Source organism: Vulpes lagopus, chromosome X (assembly GCF_018345385.1).
Source record: "Vulpes lagopus strain Blue_001 chromosome X, ASM1834538v1, whole genome shotgun sequence".
In the NCBI taxonomy this organism is placed as follows: domain Eukaryota; kingdom Metazoa; phylum Chordata; class Mammalia; order Carnivora; family Canidae; genus Vulpes; species Vulpes lagopus.
Genome location: NC_054848.1, coordinates 36,113,253 through 36,141,178, shown reverse-complemented (window position 1 = coordinate 36,141,178; position 27,926 = coordinate 36,113,253). Strand labels below are relative to the sequence as shown.

Genomic DNA, 27,926 nt, shown 5'->3' with positions numbered 1-27,926 from the left:
CGCTCCTCATTTTGTGGGGAGAAATAGAGGCATGATGAGGGGCCATGTTTGGTCCAGCTTGGTCCATATGTCTACTTTCATAAATTAAAAGCACTGGTGCAGAGATAGTATGTGCATAAAATATACAGATCAACTTTAGTAAAATGCAGTTTGGCATGTGTATGAGTTTGCTGAGGCTGTCACAACAACGTGTCACAAACTGGGTGTCTTAAAATAATAGAATCCATTCTCTCATAGTTCGGGAGGCCAGAAGTCCTAAATCAAGGTGTCAGCATGGGCATGCTCACTCCAAAGGCTCCAAGGAAGACTCCTTCCATACCTGCTCCAGCTTCTGGTAGTTGCCTGCAATCTCTGTGGGTTCCTTGGTTTATAGATGCATCCTGCAAGTCTCACCCCCCAACTTCACATGGTGTTTTTCTCTATATGGGTGTGATTCTGTGTCTTTACACAGCCTTCTTATAAAGACACACCAGTCATTCAACTTAGGGCCTGCCCTAATCTAGTATGATCCCATCTTATTGACATCTATTACATCTTCAAAGACTCTATTTCCAAATAAGGTCACATTCTGAGGCTCCAGGCAGACATGAATTTTGAAGAGAGAATATTCAGCCCAGTACCAATAGATAACTGATTTTGCCCTGAATTGATTATTCAGGTATGAGAGTAAGTTACCCAAATTTAATACAAAATAATGAAATGTTACCCGGTCACTTGTTGAGCAAGCTTTCTTGGGAATTGGTGTTAAGGTGTACTTATGTCTTTTAATGATATTTTGAGTGAGTTCTGGGTTGCAGCTTGTATGCGATACATTGGATTGTCTGATGACAGATGCATTTTTGGACTAAAAAATCAAGAGAATATTTCGTTATAAAGCATTTTGCAAATGTTATTTGGTGGTGATTCTTGGTCTTCTCAATATCTTGTAGAAATTTTCCTGTTACAGAATAAATGTTTACTTTGTAAGTCAACAGTGTTATAAAACATTGTTAAATGACACATTTCTCTCTCTCTCTGCCAAACTTTGCCAACTAGCTTTAAACATTCACCCACCAATCTGTCATACCTCTAAACAGCTGTTAGCATTCGTTACACACTGCTGTTTCCATAATAAATGCGAAGCCCCACCTAATTATTTTTGTGAGAAGTCCTAAAATTGTTTAATTTGTGATTAGATTAATAAAGCAGAAAATTACTGTAGTAGCAACTTCACACTTTTTATATTATATGTAAATTTTTATTATAGGTTAACTGATATTAACTGGTAATGATACTGCATTAGAAATAAATCATATATTGACTTATATTTAAATTCTTATTATAGGTTAACTGATATTAACTGATAATGATACTGCATTAGAAATAAATCAATGTCTGGAATCCTCCATATTTTTTACTACTGACATACTATAGTCTTTTACCGTTTAGGGAGAGAGTTTTTTTTTTTTTATCCAGCACTGGAAAACTACAACTCTTGATTTACTATTTTGCTTTTTTGGAGATGATATTAAATTAGTAGTCCTATTTGGGAACAGCATATTTTTAGAACTCAGAAGTTTCCTAAAGGGGGAAAAATGGAACTTCTGCAATGATGTTTTCCAGCAATTTGGGGTTTGAGAAGTAAGTTGATAGACTGTTAGGTTTGGATGTTTAAATAGATTACCAGTCAGGAAATGCCAAAGCTAAATTTCCCATGAATTTGTAGTCCAGTTAAGTTAGGTTTCAATGTGTAGAATATTAAGGCCTGAGGACTTTCAGAAGCTGAATTACTGGGACCTTCTCAGCGTACCTTCTAGCCTTAAGCATGAGCTTCAGCAAATATGAAAAACCAGCTGGGTAGTGGGCCAGTGGCGTGACCTTTGTGCCACTTGCCTCCTAGGGCTGGAAACTGAAGTGCACTGCTACTCACTGTGGATATAGGGGTCTCTCATTCCATTGATTCTAGCTGGATGGGCAGAAACTCCCCTAGCTATCAGCATACCCAAATATTAGTGTCTGTGGAAAATTAGCACATGACACAAAATTCCTAGGGTAAAGAGAACCAGAAATAGCATATATCCTGAATATTTTCAAAGTAGTTTTTCTTCATTCTAAGAAAATATCAATAAATTTAGCAACCCCAAAAAAGGCTACTAGGTATATGGCCATTCATTAAGCAGCAATAGAAAACAAATTTAACCAGAAACAAAGTAAGGATTGCCTGCTCTTACCATTTCTATTCAATATTATGCTGGAGGTTCTGGCAAGTGCATTAAAGCATGAAAAAGAAATTCAAGGTATGCAGATAAGAAAGGAAGATGTAAAGCCATCTTCTCACAGAGATATATTCTAAGGAGTTGTTAGAAAAATCTATTAGAACTAATAGGCAAGTTTAGCAAGACTGTAGGATATAAGATCAATATACAAGAATTAACCATAATTTCTACATATGAGCAGCAAATCATATAAACATAAAATGAAGGAAACGCAGTACCATTGAAAAGAATAAAATACTTAGTGAATTGAACAAAGGAAGCATAGGACTCATATACTAAAAACTACAAATACTGCTGAAAGTAAAGGTCTCAGTAAATGGAGAGAGATTGTTGGATTGGAAGACAGTATTGTTATGGTGACAGTTTTCCCTATATTGACCTATAGATTCAAGACAGTCCTTGTCAACATCTCAGCAGATTTTTTTTTTAAGAAATTGACCAGCTGATCCTAAAATTTATATGGAAATGCCTAAACAATTTTGAAAAAAGAAGATCAAAGTTGGGGAACTATTTCAAAGCTTTCTACAAAGCTACTGTAACACAAATAGCACAGTATTGGTGTAAGGACAGACATATATATCAGTGAAACAGAATAGAGTTCAGAAACAAACCTTCCTGAGGTGTTTGGGTGGCTCAGTCGGTTAAGTGTCTGCTTGGCTCAGATCATGATCAGGGTCCTGGGATCAAGCCCCACATTGGGCTCCCTGCTCAGTGGGGAGCCTGTTTCTCCCTCACCTCCCCACTTGTGCTCTCTGTTGCTATCTCTGTCGCTATCTCTATTTCTCTCTCTCTCTCTCTCTAAAATAAAATCTTTGAAAAGAAAGAAACCAACCAGCAAACAAACCTTCCTATTCATGGCCAGTTGACTTTCAGCAAAGGAGTCCAGGCAATTAAGTGGAAAAAGGATAGTGGTGTTTTGTTGTCGTTTTAACATGCTAGAGCATTTGGATATCCATATGCAAAGAAATGAACTTAGACCCTTACTTCACACCCCACACAAAAAATTTCCACAAGATGGATCATAGATTCATTTTAAGCTTAAAATAATAGTTTTAAAGAAAATGTAGGAGTAAATCTTCATTACTTTGGGTTAGGCAGAGAGTTCTTAGATTCAGCACAAGGGAACTCTTGGGGATGAAAGAACGGTTTTAAAACTGTATTGAGATTATGGTTGTACAACTATTTTAATCGCCATCATCCAACTCTACACTTACATTGCACAGATGATGCAGTTTAGAAGTGATACCCCAGTAAAGCTTTCAAAAGTGAAAAAATGAGAAGGAATTCCCTTTTACTTTAAAAAAAATCTATTTTACCCTTTTTGTATTAAAGTCCAGCACTGTTGGAAGTTCCTTCCATGTGCTATGGGTTATAGTATACTGGGAATGCCATAATGTACTCTGACTCCTTTAATCTATCATTCTGACTACAACAGCACTTTCTGGTCTCCTAGAGTTGTCCCTGTGTCCTGACACCAACCCAGCAAAGCCAAATTGCCTGCCCTCAGCAGTCCCCCAAGCCTACTGTGAAGGGGTCATCCTAGTAGATTTTATAGGGTCATCACACTGATTTCTTCCTCAATATCTCACATTCTGGCTACAAATTTACCACTTACTGACTTAAAAATGCTAAATCTGTTTTTTCTGTCCAAGGAACTATTTTTATTAACCAATACATGGCTATACCTCATGAAAGAAGTCCAAATTATCTTTTTTATTTAAAAACACTATGAGTTACATAATTGTATATATTTTTCAAAAAAATAAATATATATTTTCAATAAAGCAACATGTTGCTTCTCAGCAACATGTTTAGGTATTCATTTCTTCTACATGCAGATACATTTTCATCATTTCCCAGGGTTCACAGCTTTTTAACAGATTTGACATTCCAATTTTTTTGTCTTTTTACTGTGGTAAAATATACATAACACAGACTTACCATTGTAACCATTTTTAGTGTACAGTTCAGTGATATTAAGTATATTCATGCTATTGCACAACCATTACCACCATCCATCTCCAGAACTGCTTCCAGCTTCTGCAACTGAAACTCTGCACCTATGAAACAGCAACTCCTTCTCTCCCCAGCCCCTGGTAGCCACCATTCTTCTTTCTATCTCAATGAACATGACTAGTGTGGATACCTCATGTAAGTGGATTCATACTATACTTTTTCTTTTGTGACTGGCTTATTACACCTAACATAGTATATAGTCAGTGTTCACCCATGCTATAGCATGCATGTATCACAATCTCTTTCCTTTTAAAGGCTGAAAACTGGGTGCCTGGGTGGCTCAATCGGTTAAGAGGCTGCCTTCAGCTTAGGTCATGATCCCAGGGTCCTGGGATCGAGCCCCACATTGAGCTCCCTGCTCAGTGGGAAGCCTGCTTCTCCCTCTTCCTCTGTCCCCCCACCCCGCTCATGCACTCTCTGTTGCTCTCTTTCTCTCTCTCCCTCAAATATATAAAATCTTTTTTAAAAAATAAAGGCTGAAAACTATACCATTGTATGTATATACCACATTTTTTTATTCATCCAATATTGATGCTTTACAATAGATAATTATATAATAGGAAAAACCAAATTCTCAAAAATAAAGCTGTCTAGTAGGAGGGTATTCAGCCTTTCCTCCATCCCCCTGTCAGTTGTTCTGTGTGGGCTCCAAGTTAGCTCCTCTGTTCTACATCTTTGTGAAAGGAATGTGTGATTTTCAAGGAAAGTATGATTAACTACAGGAATCTCTGGTTCCCTTATTTGTTCAGATGAAATACTTCTGAAAACAGGGATTGGAATTTACTCTGAAATACCAAGAATAATGAATCAGTTTGTCCCTCGTCCCTGTGTTTCCCACTGAGTGCCACTCTCTTTTTATAGCACTATAGTCAACTTTACCAGAAGGCAAAGGAATGTTCAAATAACCATCAAAGTGCAACAAGCACTGATTCTTTTTCATGCTCCTCTCAAGGAAGAGAGGAGTTTTCCCCCAGAAAGGAATGTGATATGCTCACTTGAAGAATATTTGATGGGATTAGCTTCACCATTCATAATCCAATGGCATAGCTGCTTTCTTCTCTTTGTGTCCTTTCTAACATTGTCTCATTAAAACCTCTTCTGCCAAGCTCTTTTATTCTCTTTTAACTTGCCACAACAGAAATTTATTTTTGCTACAACTACTCATACACATGCTTAGTGATTACCTATGCAAAGTGAAAGTCCTATCATGAGTCAAAAATTATATTACCTTAGTGATTACATACAATGTGACACACCTGATATAAATGTTTTCTTTTGAAACAGCAAATTAATAATAAGATATTCATTAAGTTAAATATCATTTAAATATTCTAGATGCATCAGAACAGCACATTAAGAAATGAGGCTTCTGGGATTCTGGGATGTCTGGGTGGCTCAGTCAGTGAAACAATCTGCCTTCAGCTCAGGTCATGGTCTCAGGGTCCTGGGATCAAGCCCCACATCGGGTTCCCTGCTCAGCAAGGAGTCTGCTTCTCCCTCTGTCCCTCCCCACAATTCATGAGTGCTCACACGTGCACACACACACACTCTAAAAAAAATTTTTAAATAAATTTTAAAAATTAAAAAAGAAATGAGGCTCCAACACTTTTTTAATGTTACTATTTTAATGGAAAAGAAATTCATACCCTAGTGAAATTTCTCACAGGTGGGAAGACTCTTGGATTTGGTATTAAAAAGTGCCCTATTTCAGAAGGCTTGAGTAAAAGCAAAATAAAGCCACCTACCTCATCAAACTAGTGGTTTTTCCTTATACTTTTTCTTGCTTGCTCAATAATAGGCATTATGATTTGTTTCTTGCTGGGCTTAATTTTAGAGTTATATGCCAGCTGAAAAAGGCTGACAGAACAGTCATGTTAGGTCATCTGAGGCCACTGCTTGAGTTTCTCAGATAGAGCTGCCAACTGCCCAGAATCTGCCACAGTGGCCTATATTGTTAGGCCACCAAAGGGGGAACAGTCTTTTTAGACTGAACTAAGAGGTCAAACAAGTCTTAATTTCTTGGTTTCAAAAATAAATCCCCAGAAGTGAGATGTTCTAATGGGTTTGAAACAAAAGCAGCTCTGTATACAGACAACTAAAACCTAAACCAAATGAGGCCTTCCTTTGGGGTACTTTTCACTGTCAGAATCCAAAGTACTGTGCGGCCCTCTCAAGAGCTCTTGAAGTGGCCTATATGAACTGATTGTTCAGTTTCCTTTTTGCCGTCAGAAGAAAACTTTCATAATTAATTTAGCTACAGTAGCATATTACTAAGTCAGGTGGGCCCCTTCTTACGATTCAGGTAAGGATGTATACCCCCATCATGATTTTCTAAAGCTTCATTTAGCATTTCACTGCTATACCATTTGGCTAAAGTTTTCCTAGGACATCTGACTCAAGGGCTTCCAGGAACATTCTTATTGGGCACAGAATACAATATACAGTCCATCAGATACCTATTTCTAACTTTAATTACCCAAAATAACCTGAGCCATAATAGTGGGAGCAGCCTGAACCTTTCTCCAGGGCATATCTAAATTCTGGAGTGAAACTCTTGCTCATTTTATTACAGTCACTAGGTTTGTGGATTTGACATTCTTTTTTTTTTTCTTTTTTAGTTTAGTTTAGTTTAAGATTTATAAAATTTAGCTATTTATATGTTTTCTGACCTTTCAAAGGGAAGGTTAGCATGAAGTACAAATTGTGGAGGGATAGTATGCAAATAAAACAAAAGTATATTCTTTACCCAGTCTCCAGACCACTATTAAATACACCGCTCTTCTCCTAGTTTGGACTGTGTCTTGATGATGCCAAAGATCTTTGGAAGAGCATTTTCCTATTTCTAACCTAAAGACAGCAAGTTGATGTATAAAGTTGAGCAGGAAAAGTAGATGTTTAGATCTCGGGAGATTTTCTTCAATCTCTGACTTTATAAAATCAGCTCCAGTGCTGTAGTTGAATATTAGTTCCTTACATTTTCCTAATGAATCTCCTTTCCCTCACAATTTGCCAGATTTCAAATGTATTTCTTTAAAAAAAAAAGATTTTATTTATTATTCATGAGAGAGACAGAGAAAGGCAGAGACACAGGCAGAGGGAGAAGCAGGCTCCATGCAGGGAGCCCGACTTGGGACTCGATCCAAGGACTCTAGGATCATGCCCTGGGCTGAAGGCAGCACTAAACCGCTGAGCCACCCGGGCTGCCCTCAAATGTATTTCTAAAAAATACTATACTGTTGGATATCACTAGCTGACCTGCTAGGTTCACTGAAAAGAAGTGATGTTGAGATTTGTTTCTAATCACCCAGCTTCTTCACAGACAACTCACAAACTGTAAAGAAAACTCTTAATAAGACACACTCTTTCCAGAGCAAGTCATTTCAATTCCCATTATTGTTTTGCAGTGGAAACTCATGAACACCCTTATCTGTTTTACTAGGATCGCAGACACATTTCATTACATACTTGGCAGCTAAACATTTGACTCTGGAAAACTTGAATTCCTTTCCAGCAGGGAGCTTCTTCAGTCTCTTTGAAGTTAAGTGCTAGAGGGTGGTTGCTAATGAACTTCAGCAGAGTTCCCTGCAACTCTACAAACCCATTCATTATTGCAAAAGCTATACTCTTATCCTAACCAATACACATTCTGGTCCTGAGGTTTGGTTTTCTCTCTGCTAAAGTTAGCTAGGGCACTTGATGGGATGAGCACTGGGTGTTATACTGTATGTTGGCAAATTGAATTTAAATTAAAATATGTAAAAAAAATAAAAATAAAAAAATAAAGTTAGCGGGATATATAAGCCAGTGATAGTAACTTTATAGTTCTCTGCCAACCATTGCATTTTAAATGTTGAACTTGCTAAATGCTGTGTATAAACTGAGAGCAAAAGAAAAGCTTCTATTTGAGGACTAGAAACCAGAAGAACATGAGATATGATGGAGTAATTAAAAAAAAAAAAGGAAACTTGATTTAATGTGTTGAATGTAAATAAGTGACATCTTAATTGATTTCATCCTTCTGTTTGAAAGTACAATCTCAGGAGAGTTGAATTTAATATTACCACCAACTTTAGTCTGCTCTGTTTAAAATAGCCCATCTCAAATATAGAATTGTGCCCTCCTAACAGAACTGTGCTTATATTTCTTAAGACAGAAAGATTAAGCTGTCCATATAGTTGTGTGTGGTCATATCTGACCCAGTGCCAGAGACAAGCAGAGAATGGCCTTTCTGGGACAGTGTGAAATAGTCTGTTCCCCTTGCAGCTGTTCACATTTCCTCATTTTGGCTGTGTGTGTGTGTGTGTGTGTGTGTGTGTGTGTGTTAACAAAAAGTGCTGAAGTTGGGTAACTTCATTGGAAAGGGAAAACAGTAACAGATTCATTCTTGTTTTCTCTCTAGGGATAATTTATTAACATTCTTCTCTCCCTCTGCCTTATTTTCTACACCTCAGCTTTACAAATACATTATATTATCTTCCAACTGAAGGTTACTGGAGGTGAGGTGGGCAGTGGAATGGGTAAAATAGGGGAGGGGGATTGAGGTGGGCCCTGTGATTAGCCCCAGGTGATGTGTACAACTGTTGAAATCTGTATGGTATACCTGAAACTATTATAACACTGCATGTTAACTGAAATTAAAAACTTAAGAAGCACCAGGGTGGCTCAGTTTGTTAAGCATCCGAGTCTTGATTTTTGGCACAAGCCATGATGTTAGGGTTATGAGATCAAACCCCACATCGGGGTCTGCACCAGGTTCTCAAGACTATCTCCCTCTTCCTCCCCCCCCCCCATTATGCTTTCTCTCTCTCTCTCTCTTTCTCTCTCTCTCTCTCAGAAAAAAAAACTTTAAAAGAAAAAAAGAGAATTCAAAAACAAATACACTTGATATCTTCAAATTTCAGGAAACCAAATACCAGAAGGAAATATATTTTTCCTTTTCAATCCACCGTGAACTTAAGCTTCTTGAGCAGATGTTGGCAAACTACAACGCTTGGGCCAAATGCAGCCAGCCACCTATTTTTGTAAATAAAGTTTTATTGAAACACTAGTTCCCTAAATGTTAATACAGTTGACCTTGGAACAACACAGAGATTGGGGGGCTGACCCCTGCATAATCAAAAATCCACATATAACTGGCTCCCCCAAAAACATAATTACTAATATCCTAATGTTGACCAAAAGCCTTACCAATGACATAAACAGTCAATTAACACATGTTTTATATACCTGTTATATACTATATTCTTACCATTAAGCTAAAGAAAAGAAAATCTTATTAGGAAAATTGTAAGAGGGGCGCCTGGCTGGCTCAGTCAGTAGAGCATGTGACTCTTGATCTTGGGGTCATGAGTTTCAGTCCCATGTTGGGCATAGAACTTACTTTTAAAACTAAAGGGAGAGATGGAGGGAGAAAGAAAAGAAAAGAAACCCCTTCTCATTTCTAGAGGAGAAGGAGCATGGGCAGAATAGAAAACTTGTCAAGAGACTCCTTGCACCTAACAAACTGGCAAATAGATACATAGATTTATATAAAATGGTAATACACACTACTAATCTACTGGTGAGGGTACAGAGAGAGAGAGGTACTCAGTGCTAATGAGTTTGTAATTGGGGTAATCTTTAAAAAATATCATAAGGAAGAGAAAATAAAGTACAAAGTACTGTACTGTGTTTATTGAGGGGGAAAAAACCTGTAACAAGTAGACCCATGCAGTTCAGACCCATGCTGTTCAAGGGTCAACTGTATATTTTAAACAACACTTTACAACTTATACTATGCATTTAACCTCTGATTTAGCAGTACTTTCTCCAGGCCATTATTTAAAAATGGTCACCGCTCTATCTTCACATTGTTCTCATTGGGCATCTTTGTAATTAGTTTATGTATCTATCATAAGGCATTTTTATGTGTGGTATGGTCCAAACACAATTATAAGGCTTTATCTTGCATCAGTATAAACAAATCTAACCGTAACCTTGACCTGTACATTAGCATTGTGGTGCATAGTAGGAAGAAGGAAAAAAGAACTAAACAAAAAAACAAAACGAAACAAAAAAACCTCCTATTTTAGAGAAATTAGGAAATAGACGTGGCAGACTGGCCAAGATCCATTCCAATGTTTCACAGCAGACTGTCAAATGAGCCATTTGGCTTAAGGTAGAATTAATATTTTAATTGCGTTTCCACTCCACAGAGATTTTTCTTTAAAGAATTAAATTAATTGTTTTCAGAAAGTCAAATTTTGCATCAGTTAGATTTGTGGGGTTTTCAAAATACATTTAGATTCTTCTCAGTGTCTTATGCTCTGTGAATTCGCAAATTCAAAAGGAAAAAGTTCATGTCCTTAATTTCTTGCTGAGGGATGCCAGCACTGATACTGTTAATAAACAGCCCTGGTGAAACAAGCATAAACCTTTTGTGAGAACATTCCTTCCTAGAAGGAGTTGGGTTTGCCCTTTCCCAAGATTTAGATTTTGGTGAGAATTCTTTCAGACATGTCTTGGCCAGAAAGCATTCTTTCATTTTGTTCTGTATCCCTGTTATTGAATGCTGCTTCTCCCAGAGGCAAAAAAAAAAATATTGCAATTCTGAAATAGTGATGGATTTTAAATGAGAAAGGAAACTGCCGCAGTGACAGGATCCCAGACCATCTATTTAAAGATGATTTTCTAAAACGATACGCGTTAAGACTCCTCTTGCAACAAGTTTCACTGAATGAGTAAGACATTATTAATGGGAGGATATCACTGAAATCATCAGCCAGCGTTTGTCAGAGGGAGGTATTGTTTAGTGAAATAATAAACATGAAGCTCTGAACTTTTAGCAAGGAATTATGTGTGTTGATTGGATTTTCTTCTTTGCTTTTAGCTGTATGACAAAATTAACACAAAGTCTTCACCACAAATCAGGAATCCTCCGAGTGATGCAGTACAGAGAGCCAAAGAGGTAAGTGATATATTTTGTAAATGTATCCGGGTGTCATATTTGCTACCTTGATTGAAAACATTGCTGCTGCCATAGACAGAGGTTGTTTCCTTGGAGTCACAATTGGACCATTGCAATCAGATTTAGTATTTCTAAGTTTATCACTGAACATTTTACATACAGGAAAGAAAGACAATCCTCAGGGGTGACACTGCCTCCATTTCTAGTTCTGATTCTGCTACATAAACTTGAACATATTAATATATCAATTGTACTTCTCTTTTTTAAAAAAAATTAGTAATTTTACTGTGCTTGGTGGAACTGGACTATGAAAATTTGAGTTGCTTTTTTAAGGTGATAGTGTTTGGAAGTTAAATAAATATCTATAGCAATTAAGTATACTGAGTTCAGAAAGAAGTCATTTTTACACATTGTTGGCTAGTGTACATGGCTGTATCTGTTACCAACTTTAACTTTTTTTTAATGTGTTTTTATTTTTCTTTAAGTAACCTCTACACTCAACATGGGGCTCGAACTCACAAGCCCAAGATCAAGAATTTTATGCTCTAAAGAATAAGCCAGCCAGGCGCCCCAACTTTTTTATTATAGAAACATGATATTGCAGAAAGTTTGGATAAATAAAACTCCATCCAAAATCCCATCACCCTAACGCAGTAATTTTCATTTCTGCATATACACTTCCAATCACTATCATTTGCATATAAATTTTATTTTTTATTTCTTTGCATATATATTTATAGAGCTGCAATCAAAATATATCTTTTCTTACCTAAAATTATATAATCATTTTCCAGTGTTTATAGTTGGTCTTCATTAATATAAATTCTAATGATGGCACAAATCTTCTTTGCTATTACTAAATTATAATGAATTGTCAATTCCTCCATTGTTAGACACATAGTTTTTTTCCCTTCCCTTTTTGATGTTATAAAAGTCTGTATACAAATTAACATTTCCCTTTAAAAACAGTTTTTATACAGTGAGACTACTAAGTGAAAGTGTATGAAAGACAGAATCCCTTCCCTCCCAGATTTTAAATGACACACCTGCATTGGAAACTATCTCATTCACTGAGAAACAAGACCATGGGTGTGTGCTACTGGGCCTGTCCATGCAGTTAGGGGCACCAATGAAGAGAAGTTCTCTCTGACTTAAAGGACCACACCTTGCTGTTTAAAATTACAGACTATGTGAGTAGCAGGGGACCAGAGAGAACACATGGTTTCATCCTTTCCTTTCACTGGTAGAAAAACTCAAAGCATAATACACAGTTTGCTTATCTTCATTAAACAATATGAATTAACAGCATAACCAGCACTTGCTAGGGGTTTATTTAGATAAGAAAAAAACCCTGTTGGGTTGGGAGTGTTTGTTTTAGTCTTTTTCCTTCTTCCCTGAGAAAGTGACTGAGTAGCACTGAGGTATGCCTGTGAAATCCAAGCCTTAGGCTAAGTGATCTCTTAATGCTCCTTCCTGCCCCAGTATTAAGATTCTCTAAGATCCTCGAGGTGAGAGGTACCTCTGGCTGGATGACTTGTATGCCCCTGACATCCAGTCCTGCTGCTCAACTTTGGAAACTGAGTGCAATGTGTATAACTAACTACTCTGTGAGTCCAACCATCTACAGTTCGAACCGCAACAGTATGTTTACTCTGGGGGCATGGGGGGAAATACAGAGAGAGGCTTACCCCTGTCTCCTGTCACATAGTTAAATTTTAAATGGTTAAACTCCATCCTGATGGTAACATAACTTTTTGAGTGGAAAGAGAAGTTTTCAGTTGTTATTTGTATTTTGTTTTAACTGTTCTCTTGGATTCCTGGCAGTTAATGCTAGCAGCTATTGGCAGAGGCATGGTTTTCTCTCTGTGAGATGTGTGGAGAATAACACTGATTCTGCCAGGGCTGCGGGAAAATTAAGTGTTTCTTTTCTTAAAATGGTTTTTATTTGAGTATGTGTCATTTTAATCTTTCTAAAAGGAATCAACCATTTTGTTAATATAAAAAATGTGGCTATTAACTTTTATTACAGATTCATTTTGATAGCGAGTTTGGAAAAAGATTTGTAGAGATTTTTTTCCCATTAAGTTAATTAAGTTTACTTATACCTATAGTAAATATGTATTGTGGACTTGTCATTTTGTTTTATATTTTTCAACAACTTTTCAGGTTATAGTGGGGTAATATAGTCAGAGAAATTATAGCAATTTGTTTTACTTTTTTATTGCCATCAATAGTGTTCTTTTATATTAATAACCTTTAATAAAGTGATGAATTTTTTCCAAAGTAATTGTTTTGTCTGCCACAAAAATCTATTCATAATTTTTCATTTAAAAGCATTCTATATTTTCTAAAGCTGGCACCCTGCTTATACTGTTATACATCTTGCTTATTTTTTAGGTATTGGAAGAAATTTCATGTTACCCTGAGAATAATGATGCAAAGGAACTAAAGCGTATTTTAACACAACCTCATTTCATGGTGAGTACCAATTAAACATCCATAGAACCAAAACCTCACTTTCAAAAGAAATTTTTAATAGTCCTCATAAGATGTGGCCATCTTCATCAGATGTGTCATTACTCATATAATATCAGATTGTTAAGATTAGAGTATCAGGTAATATGAAATAAGTCAAGATCCTCTTTGTTTACTTCATGCCACAGTCATAAAGATGCTATCCTAAGGTTGCAGATCATCACACAAGGGATTTGCTTCCTGCTAGGGTAATTCTTAAGTTACTGGAACTGTATATGTTACTTAAACCACAGAGAACTCAACCTGAAGTGAGTTTTCACTAAAAAAGGAATTCTCTGAACCTAGGTGATTTATTGGAAAAATTCCATCTCTCAACAATGCAGAACTTTTAAACTTTCTTTGTTCATTTCTACTGTAAGGAAAATGGGGATATAGTAAGAGAAATTATAGCAATTTGTTTTATTTTTTATTGCCATCAATAGAGCTCTTTTATATTAATAACCTATAATAAAGTGATGAATAGATGCACCTGTAGTTAGGCAGTTATAACACTAAACAGAACTCAAAATAGATGAGATACCTTTCTGTGGAAGAAGGTCCAGAGTTATCTACTTAACTGCAATTCAAAAGTATGATTACAAATGGAAATTCATGTTGAATATAACATTTTTAAGACATCAGCCACATGGGGTGCCTGGGTGACTCAGTAGGTTAAGCATCCAACTCTTGATTTCAGTTTAGGCCATGATCTCAGGGTCATGGGATTGAGCCCCACATCAAGCTCTGTGCTCAACAGAGAGTGTCCTCGAGATTCTCTCCCTCTCGCTCTGCCTCCACCTCACTCATTCTCACCCACTCTCTCTCTCACTCTCACTCTCTCAACTCAAATAAATAATAAATATTTTAAAAAAAACACAAAAAAATTAGCCACATCAGGGGCACCTGGCTGGCTCAGTCAGTAGAGCATGTGATTCTTGATCTCTGGATCATGAGTTTGAGCCCCATATTGGAGGTAGAGATTGCTTAAATAAATAAAACTTTTTTTAAAATCTAAAAAAGAACATTAACCACATCAGCATATGTGGACTATATGGGAAGAGTGGGAAATCCAGGTGGCTGCCCCTTGGGAGACAATGTGACTTCATAGCTATGATCTCATTACTACTATTGAGGTGATAATTTTTCAAATAACAGTCACAGTATAATAGATGTATCATGCCAGTTACTATGACACAATGTTTTTAAAACTTTAACCCAGCCATCAAAACAGAATTTTGTTCTCAAAGTGACGACTAAGAAAGAGCCAATTACTGTATTCACCCTAATTCTCCCACCCAAGCCCTGAACCTAAACTCAATCAAGTATAATCCTTGATAGTATTTCACTTGGTTCCCCTATGACAGCAGCTCTCTCCAGTGGGTTACAGCAAATCATGCTCTCCACCTGTGGGTGAGCACATTATTACAACTTAGGTGTGTAAACAAAGGACTCAGCTCAAATCCTGCCTCTGCTGTCAAAGTCTCTCATAACATTTCTGCCATCTACATTGACCTTTCTCTTCTGTGATTCCTTCTACACTTGCTCGTATTCACCTGTAGAACATTCTAATCCATGAAGCCTGCTGGAGCAGGTCCCTTCACTAGTGAATGAGCACATCTCAGCTCAGCTTTGTTGTCCTCATTGAACTTGTGGTCTCATCTAATGGTTGTTATTTGTTTCACAGATCAGGAAAATGAAGAGATTATAGGCCTTCATAGTATCCTCAAGTTTGAGAAATCACAAATATCGGGAGTTAATTACCCTTAATATTGTTCCTGATTGTTTCACATATGTAGGCCATGTTTCCCCAGGTTATAATTAATTCTCCTTTATGTCTTATGTCAATAAAATTGGGGAAAGCTCTGGGTTCAGATGGACCTGGTATTGAACTCCAGCCTTGCTGCCCTAGCTCTGTGAACTCTGACTCTCTGAGCCAAACTCACAGAATTGGAAAACTTATGTAGATGTACATTACCATGCTTAGCACAGTGCCTGACATGTGCTTGATGTCTAATAAATGCTAGCTAATGAACATTATTAGTTTTCTCCATAGTGTCTTATCACATGCAGGGCACATAGTAAGTTCCCAGCAAAATATTGAATAGATTAGGAACCTGCCCATCGGCAGAAAGGTTAACCTCCTGTCAACTGACTGCCCTGTGCTGTGCAGTGTGCTTCCCATAGATAGAAACGTGTACATTTTAACAGACAATGCCTGTCTGTAAGTTGCTAAGTCACCTCAGTGCAGTTCACAGGATGATATAGGACCATTTGAGACCAGTAGATCTTTCAGATTTGACAGAAGCTGAATAAAGAAATTAACATTTACCCAAATAAGAGCCTTTTCTTAAGGTTTAGCTTTTTTTTCTTTCAAAATCATTAAAGCTCAGACATCCCCATGTTTCACAACTTACCCACCTTTGAAGCCTTAATTTATTTTGCTTTTCTAAAGTCAGAGAGAAGTTAGTATATGCATTGCTATTAGCAAATGGTTTCAGAAATAATAAATAATCCTTATAATTTCTGAATACCTATATAGATGTTGAAAAAAACATTTTCATTTGCTCACCAAATATGTGAATGCCTATTGTGTGCAGGCATGATGCCAGACACTAAGAATGGTGGTGAATAGAACAGACAGGGTCCCTGCCCTCATGGAATGTCCATTCAGGTGGGGCTGGGATACAGGATGGATAAGTGGGGTACAGGATGGATAGGTGGACTAGAGACAGACAGTAAACAAGTAAGCCAAGTAATTTCATATAGTAATAATAACTATGAAGAAAAACAAGGGATAACGGAGCAGAGATGATAGTAAAGTGGGGGCTACTTTAGGTAGCCAGGGCAAAGTCCCTCTGAGGACTTAACACGTGGGCTAAGAATTGTTATCTGAGAGAACCCAGCTGTCTGAACATCCGAGCACTGGGGAAGAGCAAATGCAAAGGCCCAGAGGCAGGAAGGAGCTCTGCAGGATCAAAGTATGGAAGTAAGGCCATCATGGCTGGGATACAACAAACAAGGGAGGGACTGGTATGAGAAGAGCTAGGAGAGGGGCGCCTGGGTGGCTCAGTCAGTTAAGCATCTGCTTGGCTCAGGTCATGATCTCAGGGTCCTGGGATCGAGCCCCACTTCGGGCTCCCTGCTCAGCAGTGAGTCTATTTCTCCCTCTCCCTCTGTCCCCTCTGCCTGTTTGTTGGTATGCTCTCTCACTCTCTCAAATAAGTAAAATCTTAAAAAAAAAAAAAAAAAAAAAAAAGAAGAAGAAGAAGAAGAAGAGCTAGCAGAGGTTGACAGAGGCCAGACAACCAAGACAGGTCTTCCAGGCCATGGTAAGGAGTCCAGATTTTCTCCTGATTGGAGTAGGGCAACACCAAGTGGCTGCAAGCAGGAAAATATGATCAGATATGCACTTGAGACATCCTGGGGCTGATGTGCAAAGAATGGATTCTGGTGGGGATAAGAATTAAAGGAGGGAGGCCAATTCGGCGGCCAAGGTCCCTAGAGCTTGTGTGGAGCCCTCCTCCGAAGCTCTGCACTGCTTAATGCCTCACCCAGACCCCAGTTTAGACCAGCCCTCTAAGATCTTGAAACTAGCTGCCATTTCCTTTAGTAATCCAAATGCATTTATTGCTCCAAGCATATGCTTTGTTGATGACAGATCAGCATCACCTTCTTTATGATTTTACTGCATTGTTACCTTTTTATTTTTGCCTTGTATGCATGCCTTTAAAATTAAAATAGCCAAGCCATGACTTTGATAAGCTTTTTAATTAAATCACTTAATTTGAGATGCTAAGGGTTTACTTTTAAAGCAATTTTAATTGCATTTCATTATCTCCAGATATTTCATTACCACACAGATCACAGATGAAAATAGAACTGAGTTTATAGTTAACACACAAGAAAATATAATCTGTGCAAAGCTCCAAACGTACTGATATTCAGCCATAAAATTCTCTTTGAAGTAGAAATGTTCAAATATCCGTGGCTATGAAAACTTTTATGATGACACAAAAAAGTACAGTAAGTAGAAAAATATCCTCTTTTAGGGAAACCAGGGATCTTATTATCCAGTTTCACCAAGATATGACATATGCAGGTATCAATACAAAGAAATCACTTCTTTGTTAACAGGCTTTGCAAAACCATTCGTAATAGTAATTGTCATCTTATTTTTCATTTCAGCAAGTGCTCCAAAAAATAAAAAGAACAAAAACATTACATAGATTTAGACTTTGAGCTCTATATCATATGTGAGATTTTGGAAAACTACATTTTTTCAGGCACAGTGGTGTGTATTTTCATTTCTTTTACTAAGTCATATTATAAATTATCTTCATCCTTTGGGTTATACAAAAGAGTTATTGGTTAATACCACCCAGAAAGATAGTTGTTCAAAACACCAATTATTGCATTGTTTCTTTTTAAATTTGTTCCCATCCTAAGCCTAAGCCCAAATTTGCCACCTCTATTTACAGATGATTCTTTCTACTAAATTGTTTGAAACTGCATTATGTCTGCCTGCATTTGAAATAACACATTTCTGCTGAAATAGTACTTTTATTAATATTTTACTTTCTTCATAAAATACCAGGCCTTACTTCAGACTCACGATGTAGTGGCACATGAAGTTTACAGCGATGAAGCATTGAGGGTCACACCTCCTCCCACCTCTCCCTATTTAAATGGTGATTCTCCAGAAAGCGCAAACGGAGATATGGATATGGAGAATGTGACCAGAGTCCGCCTGGTCCAGTTCCAAAAGAACACAGATGAGCCCATGGTAAGTAGAAAAAGAAAGTTTCTAGACTCTAAAATCCCAACCTAAGCAACTTCAACCTACACTACTAAGAGGGAAGGAGGGGAGGAATAGTTTAAAAGCCTTCCCTTTCCAGCTCCTCCACCACCACATCCCAACCTGCACCCAGAATTTTTCTACCTGATGCCATGCCTAAGGCCACCCCCCACCTCTCCTTTCACAAATGCTCTGTAGCTCCACCAAAAAAGGACATACCTGGTACATTACTCCAATAAAAACCTCTGAGGCACAATTTGAAATACTGGTATTGAAAAAGCAAATGTCTAACGACATTGTGAAAAGCATCCTTTTATAAGATCTTTGCCTTCAACAAAATCAGAGGAAGACTAATTTGGAAAGCATTCAAAGAACTGAGTGATGTCACTAAAATAATATTCCTTCCATTCACACTAATTTAAGTGGATTCATTTTCTCCAGGTATAGGAACAGCATCAGAATAAAATTGATGCTGAGCCTGCCTCATTCTCACAGAATCCTGGGAGATGGGGAATATCGAGGGAAAGGCTCTGTGGTATTAACTGAGCAAAGTGGGGTATGAGGTGGGAGGGCAGAGTGGAGACCATCCAGGCCAACCAAGTGTGCCGAAGCCTGGTAATAAGAAAGGCTCTTATCAGAGTTTCAGAGTGGAAAGGGGGCACCGTGGCTTGCAGTATAGAAAACAGTGCCTGGCAGGATCAGGACATAAGAATGTTGAAAGACATGTTAAGGATTCTGTTCTTTATCTCAAAAACAGTGAGAGGCTCTTGAAGAGTTTCAAGCAGGGAGAGAAGATCAGATTTGCATTTTAGAAAGACTCTCTCCAGAGAATAGATTAGAGAGAGGTAGTAGGGAGACCAGAGAAGAGGTTATTGCCTCTGGACCAGGGAGAGCAGATGGAGCTAGGAGCTAGAGGCACAGATACCAAATGGAAAGAAGTGAACAGATTGAACAAAAGAGCAAAATCAATAGACTTGGATAAGAGATTGACTAGGGGACTGGGGGAGAAGCCGTTACCAAGGATGTCCCTTAAGCTTTATATGTTCACAACCACATGGATAGTAATGCTACCCATTGAGATAAAGGCTATTGGAAAAGTATCATGTTTGGGGGAAGAATCCTATCTTTGGGGTGGGGAAGCATTCAAACTTACACATTCATATCTTTCCCTCAGAGCAAAGAAAATGGATATTGGGGTATAGAAAACACAAATTCCTTACTTAAGAAAGTTGCCCGGTTGCTTTCCACATTAAAGGAAGAGCTACAAAGCAGTGATTTCTCTGACTACGATTTCCAGAGAACTCTGAACTCTAGATGTTTCAGGTTGTAATTCTCATGTACTGATCTTTGCCACTTTTACTGTACTACCCAGCACTTGCAACAGGAAGGGGACCTGTAAGTCACTTCACCCCTTTTTGGTGACATCCAAACAACCCTTCAGCTTAAGAGCACAAGCAGTAGCAACTTTTGGGTACTTTGGGCAGATCACTTCAAGTCTGCTCATACTTTGTTTAGCAATTACTGCCAGAAGCATACTTGACTAAATGACCCCCAAGATCCCACCCAGCTCCAAAAGTCTAATATCCACTTACTCAATTTATATGTCCATCTACTCATTTAGCAAATGTTTAAGTGCCTACTATGCACAGATCACTGTATTGGATGCCAGTGATGTAGTGACAGATAAGACACAGCCCCTTCTCAGAGCTCACTTTCCACAGGACTGCCAACATTAAATAAGTAAATATGCAGGTTAGCACAGTTTGCTAAACAAGAACAATTAGGATAAAGCTATAGAGGAGAGAAGACTGTGTCCAAGAGGCAAGGAGAAGGGGTGACGTTCAGCCAAGCAAAACAGACAGGAAAGCTGGAAGGGACCACAAGAAGGAGGCCCAGAAGTGTCCTGTGATCATCATATTCTAAAGCAGCCTGATGACATTTGTTTGATCTTTTGTATGGAGGCTCACTACCTAAACACCATAGACTGAATTAAAGCGTATCCCTGGGTTGCTTTTTTCAGAAAGCATAAAATGGCCTTGAGTCTCCCCTAAAAGTCTCCTTAAAAAAGCCCTTCTCTGTTCTTTGATCCTACTGAAGGTGTGTGTTCTCCTTCTGACTGGTTGCCATAAAAAAGGAATAATTTGTTGTAAAATGGATATTTTCAATAATAGAGTACAGTTCTCTGTTAAATTTAATACAGCTTCGTTTGCTTAGCGAGTTGTCTTATTAAAAGCATTATATTACTCTGCAAGACATGCCTATGTGATCTTTTTTGCTTTGGGGACCCCTGTAACGTGTCCAATTATGTTAGATTCACCCTGCAAGGGTGATACACTCCCATTACTTCCCCCTAGTCATGAGAGGCCCCTGTCTGTCTCATCACTATTTTCTATTCACTAATAGTCTCATTCATTAGGTACCTAGCAGAGTGCTTGTCCACATAACAGAATCACAGTAATGTTGTTTGAATTAATACATTAATTTATTAATTTCAAGGCTGAAGCCCCTTCATGCTGTCATTTCCCTTATGAAATTATATCTGAGTTATACATTAATTTACAGCCTTTTTCCAGGAACACCTCTCTTGGTAACTGTACATGCTGATTGAATATACAAGTTGGAAATGAAACTTGAACATTACAGTTAAATGTTGGGACTAGAAACATTTTAATATACCAGTTTTTCACATTGCTTACCTACCACTTCTAAGAACTGTAAAATATGAACCAAGCAAAGTTACATTTTGTGGAATTGTATAGATTCAGAATATAAATTATAAAGGCTCAAATATTTTCATGAAGCTTTCCAACAGAGTGTTATTCTCTAATGAAGAAGATAAGACAGTCCCCCTACCCCTAATCATCTCAAATTCAAGACCAGTTTTCACCAAGGGAACTTGTTAAAAATACAGATTTCTGGGCTCTATTCCAGACTTCCTGACTCTAAATCCAAAAAGTGAGTTTAAAAGACAGTATTATTTAAAAGGTTCCCATGTGATTTTTAGGATCAGCCAGGTCTAGTACAAAGAAAAATATGTTTATGAAAGTTTATCTTATAATAGAGAATAATAGGAAAACAAAAATAATCTCTATAGACTAGTAGTCTGGCATTAAATATGTGGAGCTTCTACTTCTGGCCAAGATGGAGTAACAAGGACCAGATTTACCCTCTCACCTGAAATAACCAAAAAAATTTAAAAACAAACACAATTACATGGAAGAACAGTTTTCAAGACATTGGATATCAGACAACAAAGGAAAATGATCCCTAAGAGGCAGGAAGCAAACAGGCTGAGCCCTATGACTGTCCAGCCTTCTGACTTGAGGCCATAGCACAGAAAGGGAGAACTGAGGCAGAGCAAGCAGACACCCTGAATTGAGGAGACAGAACTGAGAATCCAAGGAGATCTAGGCATAGGACAGAGGACTAAAGAAGAGGTGCACAGAGAGAGAACCCCAGAGATCTGTAGAGGGTGTCTCTGAAGTATTCATCTAAATTATGATCAGTGCATTTATGAGAGGAAGCTGCCAAGGAAAGACCATCCAAAAGAATTAGAGGGAACAGTACCCAACACTCACTGCCTGTTAACCACCAGCCAGACTGGAAAACAAATTCATGGAGCATTGTATAGAGTACTTAGGAAGATCTTTTTTTAAAGATTTTATTTATTCATGAGAGGCAGAGACACAGGCAGAGGGAGAAGCAGGCTCCATGCAGGGAGCCCGACATGGGACTCGATCCCAGGATTCCAGGGTCAGGCCCTGGGCTGAAGGCAGGCGCTAAACCGCTGAGCCACTCAGGCTGCCCACTTAGGAAGATCTTATCTCAATAATGAGGAATCATTCGCTTCAGGCTCAAAGGTGCTCAAGACCTGCCTAACAAATCATGAAAGCAAGACCCAAAGGATTGGACTAATTGACCAAAGTAAGTGAACTATATCCCAGAACAAAGCCTAAGAATACTTAGAGGAATAAAAAACATCTAGCATGCAGCAAGATAAAATTCACAATGTCAGGCATTGAATCAAAGATTACTAATGGCATGTAAAGAAAAGGAGAAATGTGACCTATAATGTGGTGAATAATCAATCAACTGACAGAACTGACAAAGATATTAGAATTAACAAAAAAATAAACTGATATTAATAGCAGATCAGACATTTGGGAAGAAAGATTAGTGAACTCAAAGATATAGCAATAGAAACTATCTAAAATGAAATACAAAAAAAAGAATTTTTAAAAATGAAAAAAGCAGAGGTGCCTGGGTAGGTCAGTGAGTAAAGCGTCCAACTCTTGATTTCAGCTCAGGTCATGATCTCAGGGTCATGAGATCAAGCCCCTCATCGTGCTCCATGCCAGTTGTGGAGCCTGCTTAAAATTCTCTTTCTCCCTCCCCCTTTGCCCCCCCCCCCACTTGTGTGTGCTCTCTCTCTCTCTCTCTCTCACTCTCACTCTCTCTTTCAAAAGAGTAAAAAGCATCACTGAGCTCTAGGACAACTTCAGACAGCCTAATATATAGTTAATTGGATTCTATAAAGAAGAGAGTGAAGAAGACAGAGAAAGGATATTTGAAGAAATAATGGATGAAAACATCCCAAACTTGATGAAAACTATAAATCTGCAGGTGCAAGATCACAATGAACCCCAAACCCAGGAAGCATCAGAAAACAGCACCAGGGTACATCTTAATCAAACGGTTTAGAACCCATAATAAAAAAAGATCTTAAAAACAGATAAAAATAATGTTACATATAGAGAAACAAAGATAAGAATGGCATCAGACTTCTTATCAAAAATAATACAATTGAAAAGAACAGTGTCTTTAAAGTACTGGAGGGAAAAACAAAACCTTGAGAGGGTTGATCTTAGATTTTGAAACTTAGCAAAGGTATGTTTCGAAAACTAAAGGCAAAATAGAAGCATTTTCAGACATACCAAAACTGAAAGAATTCAGTAGACCTACAGAATAAAATGTTAAAGGACATCCTTGTCATTTAAATCTCTTTAAAAGATAATTGGCAGTTTAAACAAAACTAACAGCATTGTGTTTGGGGGCTTGTTACATGTAAAAGTAAGATGTATAACTGTAGCACAAAGATCAGGAGAAAGGAAGTGGAACTATACTGTTAAAAGGTTCTTATACTACATGTGACATTGTATAATATCACTTGGAGGTAGACTGTGATAAGTTAAAGATGTATACCATAAATGCTAAAGCAACCACTGAAATAAAACCGAATTATAGCTAATCAGACAACACAGGAGAGAAAATAGAATAAAAATAAGCTAACCCAAAAGAAGGCAGAAAAGAAAAAGAGAGCATAGAACAGATGGAACAAAAAGAAATTAAATAGGGATGCCTGGATGGCTCAGCGATTGAGCATCGGCCTTTGGCTTAGGGTGTGATCCTGGAGACCTGGGATCGAGTCCCGCATCAGGCTTCCTGCATGGAGCCTGCTTCTCCCTCTGCTTGTGTCTCTGTCTGTCTGTCTGTCTCTCTCTCTCTCTCTCTCTCTCTCCGTGTCTCTCATGAATAAATAAATAAAATCTTTAAAAAAAAAAAAAAGAAATTAAATAGCAAGAAGATATATTTATACCTGAGTGTATCAATAATACTATGAAATGCAGATAGTCTAAATTCCCCCAGATTAAGAAGCAGAGATTGTCAGATGGGGTGTGGGGGCAGACCCAACTATATATATTGCCTGCAAGAATTGTTCTATACATAAAGACAAATAGTTTCAAAGTAAAAGGATGGAAGAAGATATATTATGATAGCATTAATCAAAAGGCAGCTGGAGTGGCTGTGTCAATATCAAAGTATAATTCTCAGGGGATCCCTGGGTGGCTCAGCGGTTTAGCACCTGCCTTTGGAGTCCCGGGATCGAGTCCCATGTCAGGCTCCCGGCATGGAGCCTGCTTCTCCCTCCTCCTGTGTCTCTGCCTCTCTTCCCTCTCTCTCTCTCTCTCTCTCTATAATAAATAAATAAATAAATAAATAAATAAATAAATAAATAAATAAATCTTTTTTTAAAAAAGGTATAATTCTCAATTCACATTGCAGTTAAATTGAAAATGAGTAACAGAAAAACCTTGGGGAAACTCCCCAAGCATGTGAGAACTAAATAACACAGTTCTAAATAACCTTTGGATCAAAGAAGAAACCAAAAGGGAAATTAAAAAGTATTTTAAAGTGAATGAAAATGAAACAACACACCAGAATTTCTGGGATGCTGCAAAAGCAGTACTTAGGGAGAAACATGTAGCACTAAACACCTATATTAGAAAAGAAATATTGTAAATGATCTCAGCTTCCACCTTAAGAAACTAGAACAAAAAAGAGCACATTAAACCAAAAGTAAGTGAAAGAAAAGAAATAATAAAGATCAAAGTGGAGGGGCACCTGGATGGCTCAATCAGTTGCCTTCAGTTCAAGTCATGTTCCCAGAGTCCTGGGATGGAGCCTCATTTTGGGCTCTCTGCTGGGCAGGGAGCCTGCTTCTCCCTCTTCTGCCTGCTGCTCCCCCTGCTTGTAGCTACCCTCCCTCTATCCCCTCCCTATCCCCACCCCGTCAAATAAATGTTTTAAAAAATCTTTTTTTAAAAAATCAAAGTGGAAATTAAATTAATGAAATAGAAAACAGAATAGAGAAAAACAAGTTTTTTTCTTTGAGAAGATCAGACTGATCAGGAAAAAAAAAAGAAAACATTTATCACCAATATTCTACATTTAAAAAGTGACACTACTACAGAATCTATAGGCATAAAAAATATAAAGAAATCCTATAAACAACTTTATGCCAAGAAACTCAGCAACTGAGATGAAATGGACAAATTCCTTGGAAGACAGAAACACACCAAAGCTCACTTAAGGAATATACTGAATTGCCCTATACTATTTAAAAATTGAATTTGTAGTTAAAAAACATTCCTCAAAGAAGAGTCCAAAGACAGCACTACTGGTAAAATCTACCAAACATATAATCAATAAATAATAGCAATTCTGATACCAAAACCAGATAAAGACAGTACAAGAAAACTACAGACTGGGGATCCCTGGGTGGCGCAGCGCTTTGGCGCCTGCCTTTGGCCCAGGGCGCAATCCTGGGGACCCGGGATCGAGTCCCACGTCGGGCTCCCATTGCATGGAGCCTGCTTCTCCCTCTGCCTGTGTCTCTGCCTCTCTCTCTCTCTCTGTATGACTATCATAAATAAATAATTTTTAAAAATTAAAAAAAAAAAAGAAAACTACAGACTGGTATCCCTCATGAATGTAGATGCAAAAACTCTAAACAAATCTGTATCTTAACAGAAGACGACTACATCATGACCAGCTGGAGACTAACCCAGGAATACAGCACACTTCTAAATAGCCAAAAGCTAGGGGAAAAAAGCAGTCCGAAAGGATAAACAAAATGATATATCCATACAGTGGAATACTCAGCAAGGACAAAGAATGAGCCATTGATATATACAACAATCTGATTAAATCTCACATTATGAATTTGAAAAAAGCAACAAAAAAGAGTGCATACCATATGAGTGGCCATAGGGTAAGAGGAGAGGGGTACAGGGATGGGAGTAGATTACCAGTGGGCACAAGGAAATGTTTAGGGGTGATAGATATATTCATGTTCCTCATTATAGTAATGGCTTCACACATGTATATGTATGTCAAACTGACAAAATTGTACACCTTAAGGGACGCTAAGGTAGCTCAGTCAGTTGAGCATCCAAGTCTTAATTTCAGCTCAGGTTGTGATATCTGGGGTCATGGGATCAAGCCCTATGTCGGGTTCCACGCTTAGCATGGAGTCTGCTTGGGAGATTCTCTCTCCCTCTCCTCTGCCCCTCCTGCTCATTCTCTCTCTCTCTCTCTCTCTCTCTCTCTAAAAATAAATAAATAAATCTTTGCTTAAGAAAGCACAATATAGGGACACCTGGGTTGCTCAGCGGTTGAGCGTCTGCCTTCTGCTCAGGGCATGATCCCAGGATCTGGGATACCTTGCAGGGAGCCTGCTTCTCCCTCTGCCTATGTCCCTGCCTCTCTATGTGTCTTTCATGAATAAATAAAAATCTTAAAAAAAAAAAAGAAATCACAAGCACAATATAGAATGTATGCATTACTATTATTATACCAATCAAAATACCAAAATGACATTTTTATCATGGCATGGTAGAGTAACAAATGGTTTTCCTCCTTCATTTTCTATATTTTCTTGAATGCTTTCCTAACTTTTATAAATAAAATTATCTACAGTGAAATCACAAACATCAATAGAAATAGTAATTCTATTTTATTTAACTTTTTACAGGGAATCACTTTAAAAATGAATGAGCTAAATCATTGTATTGTTGCAAGAATTATGCATGGGGGCATGATTCACAGGCAAGGTAAGTTTCTTTTTTTTTTTTTTCAAGGTAAGTTTCATATGTGATTCTTGCCCTCTTTAACTTTCTTTCCTGTAGCCCTAGTGGAGAAAGTATTTTTTATTATCTATATAAAAGATCTGTTTAATCTGTGGCCCACATAAATGATGTATTTATCTGTCTTTGGTTTTAATCACTGTTAGTCTACCTTTGTACATATTCATCTGTACATGCTCCAGCCCGTGGATAAGAGGAGGAAGATACTGTGACGGTTCTGTTGCTGGAACATCGCAGAATCACTGTTTGGGTCCTGACTTATGAAAGACCATGGGAGGGGGTGGATAAAGCAAAGTATCATACCTGGCCCCAGGATATATGGAAGGCATCTATTCTGGGACATACACACATACATACAAACATGCATATGTACATTTGTTTGTATGGATATAGATAGATAATGACAGTTTAAGAATTTCTCATTGACTCAGGAGTGAGAAATGCTCTCTAAATTAGGAAATTAGAGTTTGATAAATAATATAAAAATGCTAAAATAAGAGATATCAGATCTAGACTAAGTTTTTAATACTTGCTGCAGTAATTGTAGTCATTCTGATAAAGGAATTCAACAAAGCCCGAAGTAAACAAAGAATGAGTTTTTGAGAAAGGGGAACGTTCATTAACCCTCGAGCAGGCATGATTTGGACATGCAAGCATAGCCTCCTCTTTGAAAGGGCTGAGTTATATGTGCTAGTGTTTGCAGGCTGCTCCAAAAATTATTCTCCTGTCCAAAAATCAGGCCTCCTTTCTTTGAGATCAGGTTATTTTTGTCCTCAGCACCCCTTTACTTTTTTCTTAACCTCAGAGAGGGAGAAGTAATACCATAAGCATTTTAGTACTTCCCTGACCACTGTATACACAGATGATGTGTGGCATTACTGCTGCTTTCAGAAGAATCTTTATAGACTACATGAGTAGACAGCATTCACACAGGAGAAATGGTTTTAGGCTCCAGGATGAGTTTTCTGTTTCTT

At 37.8% G+C, this 27,926-nt stretch overlaps 1 protein-coding gene across 8 annotated transcripts in view; it reads left to right on the top strand.

The window, feature by feature from the left end:
- Window positions 1–27,926, top strand: part of CASK (calcium/calmodulin dependent serine protein kinase) — a 345,585-nt gene that overhangs the window by 269,986 nt on the left and 47,673 nt on the right. For all 8 annotated transcript variants that reach the window (XM_041740867.1, XM_041740864.1, XM_041740872.1 and 5 more), the window contains exons 12-15: window positions 11,140–11,217; window positions 13,615–13,695; window positions 18,326–18,514; window positions 26,841–26,919. In XM_041740867.1, the coding sequence (XP_041596801.1) occupies window positions 11,140–11,217; window positions 13,615–13,695; window positions 18,326–18,514; window positions 26,841–26,919 (427 nt within the window). The remainder of the gene's footprint in view (window positions 1–11,139; window positions 11,218–13,614; window positions 13,696–18,325; window positions 18,515–26,840; window positions 26,920–27,926) is intronic.